At 46.8% G+C, this 13,430-nt stretch overlaps 1 protein-coding gene across 1 annotated transcript in view; it reads left to right on the forward strand.

Moving 5' to 3' along the window:
* LOC144175053 (uncharacterized) overlaps nucleotides 1–7,283 on the forward strand; it is an 81,873-nt gene extending 74,590 nt beyond the window's left edge. Inside the window, exons 5-6 of the mRNA XM_077704092.1 lie at nucleotides 327–518; nucleotides 5,092–7,283. Of these exons, the coding sequence (XP_077560218.1) occupies nucleotides 327–518; nucleotides 5,092–5,262 (363 nt within the window). The 3' untranslated portion in view covers nucleotides 5,263–7,283. The remainder of the gene's footprint in view (nucleotides 1–326; nucleotides 519–5,091) is intronic.
* Nucleotides 7,284–13,430: the final 6,147 nt, after the last annotated feature.

The following is a 13,430-nucleotide window of genomic DNA, read 5'->3' on the forward strand; positions in this document are numbered from 1 at the left end:
TAATCAATAAAAAAGTTATCAAAATAAAACCTTGAAATTTTTATGGCGTTATCACAGAAGCATTTCCAGTTGCTGTGCCAATTTTCATCAAAATCCACAAAGAAATAAAAAAGTTCATTTTGAAGCCTTAAGATTTGAATACAGGTTTCTAGTGACAAGTGACACCTTGTCGGCCTTGTTCGTTTGTTTTTTGCGTCCATGTTGTTTGCTCCCTTCAACCCTTTTCATCCTTGTCAAACCAAGTGACCTCCATCAAGCATTTGCTAGTCAGTGGTGTTGTACCTCCGAGTGCGGACATGACCCCTGCCTGTGACGCTGTTGTGCAGGGCAAGGTGAAGGCCTGGCTGCTGGACACGTGCAAAAAGTCTCGCCAGTACGTCTCGAACCTGGTGGTGAAGAAGCGGCGTGTGGAGAACGACCCCGGTGACGTTCAGGGCTTTTTGGTGACAGTCAAGCGGCTGGCCGACCAGATCGCCATTGACATCTCCAACACCATCCCCAAGACTGCCCTCGAGAAGGTGGGTGTGGCCTCAGCCACTCATTTCCACTCATTTCCGGGACCGTGTGCTAGTCGTTGCTGCATTTGTCCCGTCTGTTGTGTGCCAAACTCTACTGCGAGCACTGGTGCCAATTCTACATGTAGTGCTTAGATGGGCATGCTTAGGGCAGTGCATGGCAGAATGTCCTCAACAGACGTTCAAATATACCGTATTTGCTCGTGTAATGAACCCACCTTTTTTTTTTTTTTTTTTGTATAAGAAAATTCGGCATGAATTTGGGGAAGGGTTCATTATGTGGAAAAAAGTTGCAACATTTTAAGTTGAAATTTAATACAATAAAGATGCTAAGAAAGGTGCTGTCAAAACTTTACGTTTCCAGTAAAAACATGCACGTAATTATGTGACCAAATTTTTTTTATTCGCAACAAGCTAGTAGCCCCCTACTCACCACCGTCCTCCTGTCCTCCTCAATTGAGTTGCTTGCAGCTTCACATTCGTTGTCAGCCCACAGTGTATCGTCTTCTGGGCCGTCAAAGCTCTTCAAAACTTTTTCCACACTGGGAAACTTCCCTTTTTTGAGCCCACGAAACACACTGCATACCTGCCAGGTTTCCCGAATTATCCGAGAGATTCCGGGATTTTGATGGTTTTGTACGATTGTACGGTCGAAACGAAAATCTCCTGAATACACACCCGTGTTTGGCTAAATCTTTCGCCTGGTCTAGCCACATTGCGCTGGAGCTACCTGACAACCCAATCACATCCTACACCACTGGACATCGTAATAGCTTATAAAGCATAGTTGGCAATGCGCGCAAGTTGAACTGGTCAGTACCACAGAAACACTGAATGCGAGAGGTAGTTCAGCATGATAAAACAAAATGGCCCCCAGTTCCGAGCATCAAGTTCTGGCACAATCCGAGCTCAGTTGCGTTCTTCTGGCGAAGTGTAGCAGGAACGAACATGGTTATGCTCGGTAGTATTCCCAGGGGTTCTTGGGGGTCAGCCGCATCGAAGATTTAGCAGCTGACCAGTGGTGTAGCTCGTTAGTAGTTTGGACGAAACAGTTCAGCTCCTACTCTGTTGTAACTAAATTAGAAATGCATGTAAATGTAAATTATTCCATTCTGTTGCTACTAATTTTTCTTTCCCCTCCCCCCCCGGGACAGATCTCCCTAATGCCATCTCGGCGAACCTGGCAAGTATGACACTGCAATCCCTGCTCATTGCCCAAACCTTTTGTTTTCGCCAGTAGTGTGCACACATTGGGTCAAAACTGAAGTGCCACCCAGCTGCACAGTTTCCCTATGCTTTAACACATACACCAAAATTTTCAGTTTAAAACCCACTGTGCAGCTCATGTACTGCCCAATCATATGCTGCACTCCAGGAGTACAAAAAAAAGGTCATACCACAACTTAACCACAAAATCGTGGGTCGTAATGGCGAAGTCGCGGAACAGGACAGAGCAGGGAAGGAGTGTGGAGTGCGTTTCAGTGCTTCCTTCACACACCGCAGCGCTTTTGTGGCACTATACGCAAGAAAGTTTGTTTTGTGCAAGGTTTGTATAACCCCTAACTGAGCTGATATTCACCCCCAAAGCTGTACAGCTGGCTCAAAAACTTCAGAAAATTGGTCCTGGTCCAGGCAGAACTGTTCCTTCGCAGCTGCACAGTGACATTTCAGGTGGATGTCACATTTTGGGGTGGGGATGAATTAGTCATTCTTGCTCTCAAAACGAGCGTGATGTGAATACATTATTTGAATCTGGGGGAACTTTTAGCTATTTCCCATCATAAAACAAACTTCTCATTTCTCAATCATGCTTCAGTAACTAGCCTGTAGAAAAATAAAAGGTTCATGTAAATGGGCTATGACATAAAACAACCACAAAGCAGCTATCCTGCTGCTCCCAACGCTTTATTGATGCCATTAGATTGTGGCTAAGGCGTTGCGCTGCTGAGCACGAGGTTGCGGGTTCGATTCCCGGCCGCGGCGGCCGCTTTTCTGATGGAGGCGAAAAGCAAAGACGTCCGTGTGTGCGAGATTTCGGCGCACGTTAAAGATCCCCAGGTGGTCAAAATTAATCCGGAGCCCTCCACTACGGCGCGCCTCATTGCCTGCGTTGCGTCGGCGCGTTAAACCCCAACAATCAATCAATCAGTGCCATTAGATTTTACGTGGGGGCAGCATTCACCGCATGCGGTGACCTCAACCACTGGTGCCTCAGTGTGATTGGGGTAATTACTGTACAACTATGTATTCTGACAAGCTTTAAAATTGGCACGATTCCCTCAAACAAGAAATGTCAATGGCAGTTTCATGGACTTCCATGACCCTAGCATAAAAAAATTCTCTCCATCTTCCCGCGAGGGGAACCCTGGGGTGATGCAAGGCATCTCACGGAGTTCAATTCGCTGGAGCTGGTTACGGCTGCGTCAGCCAACGCGGTAGCAGGCATGTTAGTGTCCATTTCAACTCATCGGAGCAGTAGCAGCGAGAGCGACTGACGGAGCGACTGAGGAGCGCGCCGCAGATACCGTGGTTATATAGCCGCTCCACGAAAGAGAGTGATGAGAGAGAGACGCGCATGTGCGCTAATGCACATCTGGCATGGCGAGGAGAACGAGAGAGAGTGTAGCATACGCGCGCTAATGGCGCGCTGACGGCGCACTGATGCACAGCTGGCATGGCGAGGAGAACGCGCTAATGCAGCAGGCAGGCGAGGGGAAAGGAGGAGGGTTGCGGACGCATGCACGCCGGATCGAAGGACAGGCCGAGTGTAAGAGATGCCTTGCATCTAAAAGCTTTGTATAGTGCAACACAAGGCATGAACAATTGGCCTTGTTTATAAGCCCTCTCAGGCATATTCTCTAGTCCCTTTGAGCACAAAGCTTTGTTTACTGCCTAATACCCTGGTTACATGGCGGAAGTAACCGCTGTTGTGTTCAACCGCGATTATCGCAAACTGTGGTTTCGGCTGTTACACATGAAATTCTAAATGTGGTGACAGCAGTCACGGGGTTGTAAGCGTAACAAAATTACATTAACAAATTTTTAACCTCACGATAAAAAAACAAAAGAGAAGCAGTGTAGACAAAAGGAAATATCGTTAAACAGTTTCTTTAGACCCAAACACAACGCACTCGCGCGCAGCGAGTTTCAGGAGAGGGGCTTCCCCAGCAACTCTCAACTGGCTTGCGTTTCTCAGGCCGGTGGATATTGGACCACCGCTATCTCTATAACTGTGAATTACAATCCATAGCACAATTTTTCACCGCACTAAGATCCACTTTCGCGCATGTGGAACTTCTTTTTCGCAATTGATTGCTGCCGTGGCCCGGGTCAGTCTGAGCCGCTTCCATGGCCTTGCGGGCAGGCGTGCCGGCGTGTTTGAAGGCGCTGCCGACGTGCACACGGGTGGTTTCTGAGGGCTAAAAACATTTCACTATTGCCTGCTTTGCCCATTTTTTTGGCAAAAGACGCACAAAATTTACTTTTTCTTTTTGTGTGTGTGGGTGGGTGGGGAACGAGCCACTGCTTTTGCTTTAGTCGTGGTCACGGGCAGTCGCGCTGACTGCGAGAGCGACGCAAAGAACGCAAGCTCCTCTTGGGGACAACTTTGGGGTACCCGCTTTTTCAGCTCTGTGAGGGCCTTCATCTCCTCTGCACGCCAGGTCACTTTTTTTTTTTTTACCACCTTCGTTGATGCGTCGCCACTTGTGTCTGAATTGACTTGCACGATTTTGAACACTGCAGCTGTGGCGACTGTGGTTTGTGTGACTGAACTGAGGTGGCTAAGATCGGTTTGCGTTAACCATGGTTATCGAGATAACTGCACTTTCGTCTGTCGTGTAATGCAGAAAACTGCGGTTTTGTCTAACCACTGTTTGCTTAACCATGGTTAAGTGTGCCCATGTAACGAGGGTATAAGCTAATTGATTGGTCGCACTTTAATGATAGTATCAAATTTTGATGTCACTGCTTGGGAAGTGACTGAAGCCTTCACTGAAACTTTCACTTGGATGTTTGGTGAATTTTTAACCCAAAACCTCGCACGTCCTGTGCATCTGCTATTGTATTTTAAGGCAGGCCGATTATCTGAGTGGAATAGTTCAAGAGTAGCACTTGTGTTGACACTTTCAGTTCCTCATGCTAGTGTTGAGTGAGGTATGGCCCAGCAAAATGTCCTTCTAGATAGTGTGTGCTTGGCCCAAATCTTTCCCACCATTGCTTGTGCAATACACAGTATTTGCTCCTTGGATTTTGTCATCATTCCTGTGTGTAGCGTGCGAGCCCGTTTTCGCCTGTACGGTGGCTCAGCAGCTAAGGTGGTGTTCTGTTGAGCCCAAGGACACAAGTTCGAAAGGGAAATCGCCCGTGTGTACGAGATTTCGGCGCACTATAAAGATCCCCAGGTGGTCAAAATGATGCTGGAGCCCTCCACTACGGCGCTCCTCATAGAGCAAGCGTAGCTTGGGTGCTTGGAAAACTCGTGCAATTGCAGCATTGTCTCCTGCTCGGAGAGCTGCCCCACTTTGTCGTTGGGGGATATCGGTGGGCATCGGGCAGTTGTCCTTTCATTGTGCAGATCCTGGAGGGGGAGAAGCTTCAGCTGGACAAGGACACGAAGCAGATGATCCAGACCGTGGTCCACGCCGACCGTCCCATCACGGAGAAGCACCTGCTGCAGCTGCTTGAACTGCAGGACACCATGGAGCATATGCCCGTCGCGCTCAACCCCTTCATGGAGAACCTCTGAGCGCCTGTCCCCATGCTCAAAACTGCTGCCATTCGTTGTGTTCCTGCAGTTGCAGGGCCGATTAGGTGTAGCTGCACCCCCTTGAACCTTTCCCTGAGAGCAATGCCAGGGCGAAAAGTTGTTTTCGCAGTGTAGGCTGCACCTGATTCGATCTGTTTGAAGTTTAAAACTACTTTTTTTGTCCAATATAAAGTGTCATGGGAACTTCCCTTTTTGTTGTCTCAGTGCAGTAGCTGTGCCCTCTATCAGGAAAACAGACTGGGATATAGGATGTTTAAAACGGAATTTACCCTTTAAGTTTGTGTGGGTATTAGCAGCAAACAAACAGGTTCTGTCTGCACAGTTTCTCACATATGGAACGAACATTTTCTATTGACCAGAATTTCATTCAGCGGGCAGACAGTTTCTGTTGGATAGAACCTGCTAAGGTTTTCAGGAGGTAATTTGGAAGGAGATAATATGATAGAAGTGTTCAATTCAACAAACACACTTTCGTTATTCTAGAACAGACTGCAGTGGGGCATGCAGCTGTAACGCAGCTACAACAAGGGAAGCAGAAGTGCTTCTTTTAAAAAGTCTCTATTGCACTGTTGCGAGGCGGCAGTTTTAACCATATCGGTGCTCAGTGTAGAGTTGGTGCCTTTGCCAGAAGCTGGTACTGAACCCTAGTGCCTGCTCACTATGTAGGCAGGTGCCATCAAATATGCGCACCGGTGCAATCTGTCATGTGCGGCAGGTGTACGTGTGAAATTCCTTTCAGTCTGAGTTGTGTTGCTGTGTGTGTGTGAAGAGGGTTGCATTCACTGGTCGCTCCAGACCTTGTTTGATCTCTGCTCGCGATTGCGAGCCTGTTAACTGCGTGCACGAAGCGGGCATGTCTGCCTTTTGCTACGGCAGGATTTGTCACTCATGAAGCATTGTTGTTAACCAAATAGTGCAGCTGTGAACAGATGCTATGCATAGCTGCAGGTACAGCTTCTACCAGTGGTCCATGTACTACTTGTGTTAATGTTTGTCTACTGCGAGCTTTCAATACTTTATTCACCTGTTGGTTTCTTAACTCGCCTAGTCCTTTCACATTTTTTTTTTACTGAGAAGTTTCAGACATAGGAAAGCTTTGCAGTATCATGTGTAAACCGTGTTGTGCCTTATAGACCAAGAAGTGCCTTAATCTGAGAGCATAAATATTTCAGTAGGTCGGTTATAGGCATAGCCATGTTTACTCGTACGGAGTATTGTGGGAAGTCTCGAAGTGCCTTGTGAAAGCTTTCCCAACACATTAACCAAAGAAAATTTGTGTCTAGCTAATGCAGGCCCATTTGAGCTAAAATGTAGAACTTCAAAGCGCAGCCATTTCAGACAGCTGTATATTTTTACCTAACACATAGCTGATGCTTAGAATGTCTGCATATCCTATATGCATGCAGCTTACAAATGTCGCTTGCATCATAGAACCTAAAGGAAAGCAGAAGTGCTTGCGATGAATTATTTTCATGCCTCATTGCTCAAACAAACCACGTTTAGATTGGCCTGTAACCCACATCAAAAATGCAAAGTAGGAAAGTTGCTGGTGTTAATTTTTGCATTTTTTGTCACTTTAAATTGCACAAAAAACCTACAGGAGTTTTTTTTCTTCTTTTATCTTGTATCTATGCAACAAAAAGGGTTCTTGAAACTCAAATGTACACCTACATTTCCACTGCCTCGTTGTGCAATTTGAAGCCAGCGTGACTGGTGGCATCATCTGTACAACACGTCATTTTGAACTCTAGTCGCTTCCTTTTTTTTCCCACCAGATTGCCTTTGGTTCTTTAGGGCTCATCTTATTTTTCACATTATTGTAAACACCCTCATGGATGCCAATGATACTGCACTTTTTTTTGTCACCTTGACACAAAGGTCACTTCTTTGAAACTTCTCTATTTTTGTGATAATTTTTCATTATCTTGTATTGATCATTTGATGTGCGAGTAGCCATTTTACGTCTACCAGCCTCCACTGCCATGTAATAAAGAAATGTATTTTCAGACTTGGTCAGTTTTGCCCGTTTACTTCTTCTTTGAGAGTTGGTGCATTTTTACGTTACATTTCTGTGGCAAATCAGCCCAGCACCTTTCTATATACAGTGGAACCCCGCTGGTACGTCCCCCGGACTTCCGACAACCCGCTTCTTACGACGGATCTCTGCGGTCCAGGCAAACTCCTCACTGAAACAATGCATTAAAGGGACACTGAAGTGAATTTGTCAAGCTCCCATTTTTGCTTGCACTGCGTAGACTGGCTCAAATTAGCACACTTTTCATAGTTTATCCGGTTGACAAATCGGTAATTATTTTACAAAGCGCGAAAGAAGAAAAACTACCATGCGCGGTTCGCGGCGGCCGCACCAACTAAGGCTGTGACGTTGAGAGGAGGGGCGCCGTGATTGGACAATGCCCAAGGTTAGCAATCACACAAGTTTCGGTTTCGGTTCTGTAAAACATAACCAATGGCTTTGTTGGATGGGCATTCTCAATATCTCAGTAATCATCGTACCGCGCTTCTGCCATGTTGTCGGCTGTAAAATGCACAAGATAAGCCTCCCAGGACGGCTTGTAGTCGTAGCATTCACTAGCCGAGACCTATGCAGTGCATGAACGCCCTCCGCGTACCCGCAGACGCCCAAATGTCATGCGCTTTTCCCCCATATTTGGAGCTTGCCTCCCTCATGCCTGTATCGTAAAAAGCGTGTTCGCACCAGGCCAAGGGTCTGTTCATTCTGGCCTGTGCCCACTGCCTGCAAGCAGTCGGTGCTTATGGCAACAGCACGCCAACGAGAACTCGCTAGCGCGCCAGTGCCAGCCTGCACGCGTTTTGTGAACTAATTCGTGTAGCCATGAACGTTGCGGCCCCAAAAAAGGTGAACTCAATACATCGCCGGAAAACAAAAAAGTTAACACTTCACAAAAAAAAAAGGCACGTACCCGTGGGGATTCGAACTCGTGACTCGCTTAACATTTGCGGTGAAGTTCGAGCGCCCCAGACCGCTAGGCCACGGAGCAGGACGCGAAGGGCTTGCTAATATAGGGTATATATTGTACAACCGGTTTACACTTTTATTTAGCTTTGGCATTTCAAGCCGCTTAGGTGACTATTTGTTGTACTGTGATTGTGCAGTAAGCGTCGCCCGAGTTTCCACGGTAGCTCACGTCTAGCCATTGCATTTCGTAGACGGAAAAGCGTTCGCAGATGCGTAGTCGTGCTGCTGACCGCTGTGCTTGTTCGCCCAGCGCAAAAAAGTGCTTCCCGCGCCCTAGTTTTACGCTGTACGGTAAAAATATCAGTTGATTTTATTTGCTTAGTACCTATATTGACTTCGCTGACTCTTCTCCCGCCTTCAAGAGGCCTTATATTTTCCTACTGGCGTACCAGTCAGCGAAGCGTCGCATGTGCAGCGCTTGTGTGAAGCGACCTTGACTTGGAGCTAGATACAGTGTACAAACAAACCAAGTAAAGAAAGGCACATTCTTCCATTCACAAACGTGTCCTGGCTTCGTTTCAACTAAGCGAACGAATTGCGACCAAGCAATTTTTTTTAGCCTCCTTGATAGCGACGACCCGCCGGCGGCCGGCGGACGAAACGCTGGGCCGACTGACTCTGTCGGCCGGGGAGCCGTGCAGTAGCGCAGCCAGCCATGGCGCAGCCAATTGCCAGCTCATCCCCTCCTGACGTCACACGAAAACGCCACAGAAAATGGGCGAGCGTAAAGAGAGGAGGACAGCGTTTTCGAATTAGTTTTTCTACTAAATAAAATCGCGTAAACGCGCCTAGAGTGGTCGAAACATGGCCTGGGGACTCCGGACTACAATTTGCGCTAGTAATCCCGCAATGTTTACATATCACTTCAGTGTCCCTTTAAAAACCCCGATGATATGACGCTTGGGTGCACGCTGTCCGCTTCATACGACAGACCGTGGCACGGATAAACCGGCATTTTTCCCATATTTTACACCACTTCGCCGCCTCATCCCCAGCTTTATTCTAAGCCCCCATTTGATGGTGCTTGATGTGCAAAGGTCCGGTTGCAGGTGAGACCACTTGCTGAACAGACGCAAGCAGGCGGGTACTTGTGAGTGGGAGGTAACCTTCGACGGCCCCACGCAGCAGCAGTACGCCAACGCGCCAACTGCGATAAGTCATAGTTCAGGGTTCAGGTAGCTAGCAGTCCGTGAATTTGAAGCTTCCATCGAGCCGCCGACGAATGCGAAAACGCTACGACGGGGGCACGACATAGGCGTTTCTTTACTTGTTAACTTGTAATTTCAGATAAAGGTTCGCAAATCACACGAGAACGCGCTAAATGTAGTGGCTTTAATTAATTCTTAGCCCACCTGTCGCGTGAGACCGTCTACTAGGCCGGCACTTACCTGCACCCTGGTTGTACGACACTTTCTCGTGGTCCCTTGAAAGTCGTATTATCGGGGTTCCACTGTATAAGTAGCATCGGAAGCGTAAAAGGATGGGTGATTTGGCTAGTTGGTGTCAATTCATGATGGTAGAACAGGAGGACTTGTCGGGACTACGAGGAGAATACAACACCGATGTTCATGTTATTGATTTCTCCCCTTTGTCCCGTCAAGTTTGTGCTGTTCCACTGTTCTGAATCAGCCATCATGATGCAGAATGCAGCTTCCACTTTGGAGTTAGTGACATCATTCGATGCCTCGCCACTTATGCTGAAGCGCAACCAAAGCCATGTCAAGAGGGTGTACAGCATGCATGGCTTTGGTTGCTCTACGGGGGTACAGACGCTGGTTTCGAGTCAGCGGCTGGGGAGGGGGAGGGTGCTTTGGAGGCAGCACATGAAACAAGAGTGCCGGGGAGGCAGTGAGAGAGATGCCTCTTATGAGGTTCACTTGGGACAGCGCCAGTGGATGTACTGTATCATATACGTCATGTTGTGGGCATGGGTAAGACTGAAAGCCCTCTCCAGCGCTGACTGCACGGTAGTGTCCATCGCACTGATGCGAACAACCAGACTGAGATCAGTAGATGTATACCCCCTGTCTGGCACATTCCTGCAAATATATAGCCGGGAGACGGCTGCGTTGGCCGATACTGGTGTGCCCACTCCATAACGAGTAAGACAGTTGCAGCCTTGAAGTAGGTGCTCACACCCTGCAGACTGGCCTTGAAATTCACACAACCGGGAGCCATTTTTGAATGGACGATGCTATATGTACTACGTAGTGAAGTCTCACCGGAAATTGCTATACGCACTACCAATATAGCGCCATCTATGGACGCTGTATGAAGCACTTTTTTTATGTTTTTACTGTTTTTACGCGGTCTCAAGCGTCGGCCGGTCGACATGGCTGCTTTTCGTCGCTTTTGACCGATCCATGGATGGATCGACCCCGCCAATCTCGTTGCGACAAATCATGGTAATAAAGCGCAAGTCTTGAATCGTGGGCCGGGCGCCAGGGCCGTCAAGCTGGCGTGGCAACTTCCCGATCGCGCCGTCAACACGCCGCAGTGGTTCGAAGACGGCTTGCCCAGTCTGAAGGTAGGTATTTCTGGCCTCGTTGGTTTGTCCCGTAACGCTTGCTTTACTGATGTTGAAGTTGGAGACCCGCGTCGACCTCCGAGCTTATATTTCCGTCACCAGCCTTTCCACCCGATGCGCGAGCATGCATGCATGTCGCGTGGTTCCTTCAGCCGGCCCGAGCAACTGAATGGTGCGAACGCGTATTGGATACCTTCAGCGCGTTTCCCCTCACCTTGTTAAATGCCGTTTCATGCATTGTTACAAGTGCGATAACGCATAAGGACAAGCACTTTTTTAATCAACAAGTGTGAGAGAGAGAGAGAAAACTTTAATGAATAAGTGTGAAGCTAATAATAGGAGATGGGGGGGATCGAGTCAGTGATGATGCGTGTATCCGCTTTCTAGTGCCGTATATAATTAGTGTACTGAATCTTTCTCAGGGCCAAAACATCGTTCCAGGTTGTAGTGAAAGTTGTGGAACATACCAGGAAGGCACCAATGCCTCGTTTCTCTTTGAAGCAGCCTTGTATTTATGCATTGAGAACCAATTCGGCCAGCTGCACACTTTTACTGGTTCCGTATGTATTAGCATGGGCGTCTGCAGAATTTTATCTTGAGGGGGCAAATCCATTGTTTTGGGCAAGAATAAGGAGAGGGCATTGGGGAGGGTGCAAGTGCTGGGGTAGCGTGGGGGGGGGGGTGGGGCAACATGTATATGTTCCCATTGTGTAGTATGATTCTATCTTGTGCATTGCTCTTTTGACTCAGAAGTACAGGTTTTATTTGGGTGGCAGTTCCTTTTTCCTAAAAAAATGTAGTTCTTACTGTAAACGGGACCAAACAGTAAAAAAAGGAGATCAGTTCTAGGTGAGGAGGAAAAAGGTTCACGTCAATTTAAAACAAAAACTACGACAGCTTCTGCATGCGGTGTGGTTCCTGTCGGGCTAACAGATTTGGAAAAAAATTGCACAACACTTCACACGGTGTGGTCGCATGCAGCCCTGCACCAACGGCATCTGTTCCCATTTTCTGTGACTGGCCATAAAAACTGGCTGCTTCAAAATAATAGTAAATTTCTTAGCCGCATTTACATTCAGGCAAAAAGTATTGTGCAGCCATTTAATGCAGTAATGGTTGGTATGGAAAATCGTGCTCAATAGGTTTTTCACGAAAGTTGGTTTCAAGAATTCAAATTGTGCCAGTAAGACAAAAATAACACAATGAAAAAACGTAACAAAGGTCCTGGGTTTTGCCATGTTTATTTTTTTGCTTTTTTTCTATCGTTTATGCAAGCAACATAGCCGTATTGCTAATTGTATTGCATCTTTGGTTTTACAGGTCACCCAGAAAGGACAACTTCAATTGAAGCTGAGGATGTGGTGTAATAAAAATTTACTTCATATTGTAAAACAATAGCAGTGTTGATGTCTTCTTGAAAGTGTAAGAAACAACAGCCTTTCTTGGACCTTTTGCATGCAGACTTATTTTTGGATAACCTGAAAACAATTTAAAATAGTTAACTCGTTTCTTCTTGTCTTCTTTTTCTTTTATGGTAGGTGGTGCTTCTTTTCTTTCAGGTTGTTTTTCATGACTGATTCAGCTATTTAAGCATTCTGGAGTAGACATCTTCTCAGGACAACTGAGCTGACGTTGCCTGACGTTTATCATGCAAAGCGTCACACGTGCACCCTGCATGCTCACCATGGGCACGGACGAGTTGCAGGGTGTGAATGAAGGTAGCACATAATTCTTTTATGAGCATGTAACCACCTAAGGGTCCACATACTTGAGCAAAATCATGGGCATCTTATGTGGCATAGAAATAATAGCAGTTGCCCTGCCAGCAATTGGAAAACATACAATTCAAACAATGCAGATGCTAATCAATATATATTTCCTTCTGCTTAGAAATGGCCTCTTTCTGTATTTTCTAGTTTATAAATAACATAATGCTTGGCTGCAGCAGCTCTGATAAGCTAGAAAATGTCAATAATGAAGAGATGGGCATTGCTTCCACATAATTTACAGATTTTTTTTTTTACCATTCGTGATGTGAAATTGCCTAGGCGAGTCTTTGGAGGTTGGTAAGAAACTGCTTCAATGCACAACGTAAACCGTGTTGGACAAACGGCACTGCTAGCATGTGACATTATGCACGTGAAAGAATGCAGGATAAAAGTTCTATACATCTTCCGGTTTCCTTTTCCTGTGTCTGCATGTTGAAAGCGCCTTTATTTGCCAAAATAAGGCTGAGTGGGAGGACGGATGTGAAACGTTTAAAGGTCACACTGCAAAAGAATGTGTCTTAAGAGTTTCGTAAACACTATGGATTAGCTGCTTTACATCAGAAGCGTTTCTTACCATCACGTTTAGCCCCGACGACTTTCTTGCACAGCTTAACAGCCATGCGGAAAAGCCAACTTTAACAGCTCGAGGCAAGGTGTACGAACACATACGAGCTAAAAGCACAGGTGCGCGTTCCCCCGTTTGTACTCAAGAGTTCCTGTAGAACATGCTTTAGTTAACTGCTGCGTAGTCAATTAAAACTGGCGTTTTGTGCGCCGCCGAAACCACATGCGCTAAGAGGCACGGGGTAGCGTATTAGACATCTCACTCAGGGATCTCAGAATCTTATTAAGG

The sequence above is a fragment of the Haemaphysalis longicornis genome, unplaced genomic scaffold, assembly GCF_048455015.1.
Source record: "Haemaphysalis longicornis isolate Haplotype H1 unplaced genomic scaffold, Haemaphysalis longicornis Haplotype H1 scaffold_1, whole genome shotgun sequence".
Classification (NCBI taxonomy): Eukaryota; Metazoa; Arthropoda; class Arachnida; order Ixodida; family Ixodidae; genus Haemaphysalis; species Haemaphysalis longicornis.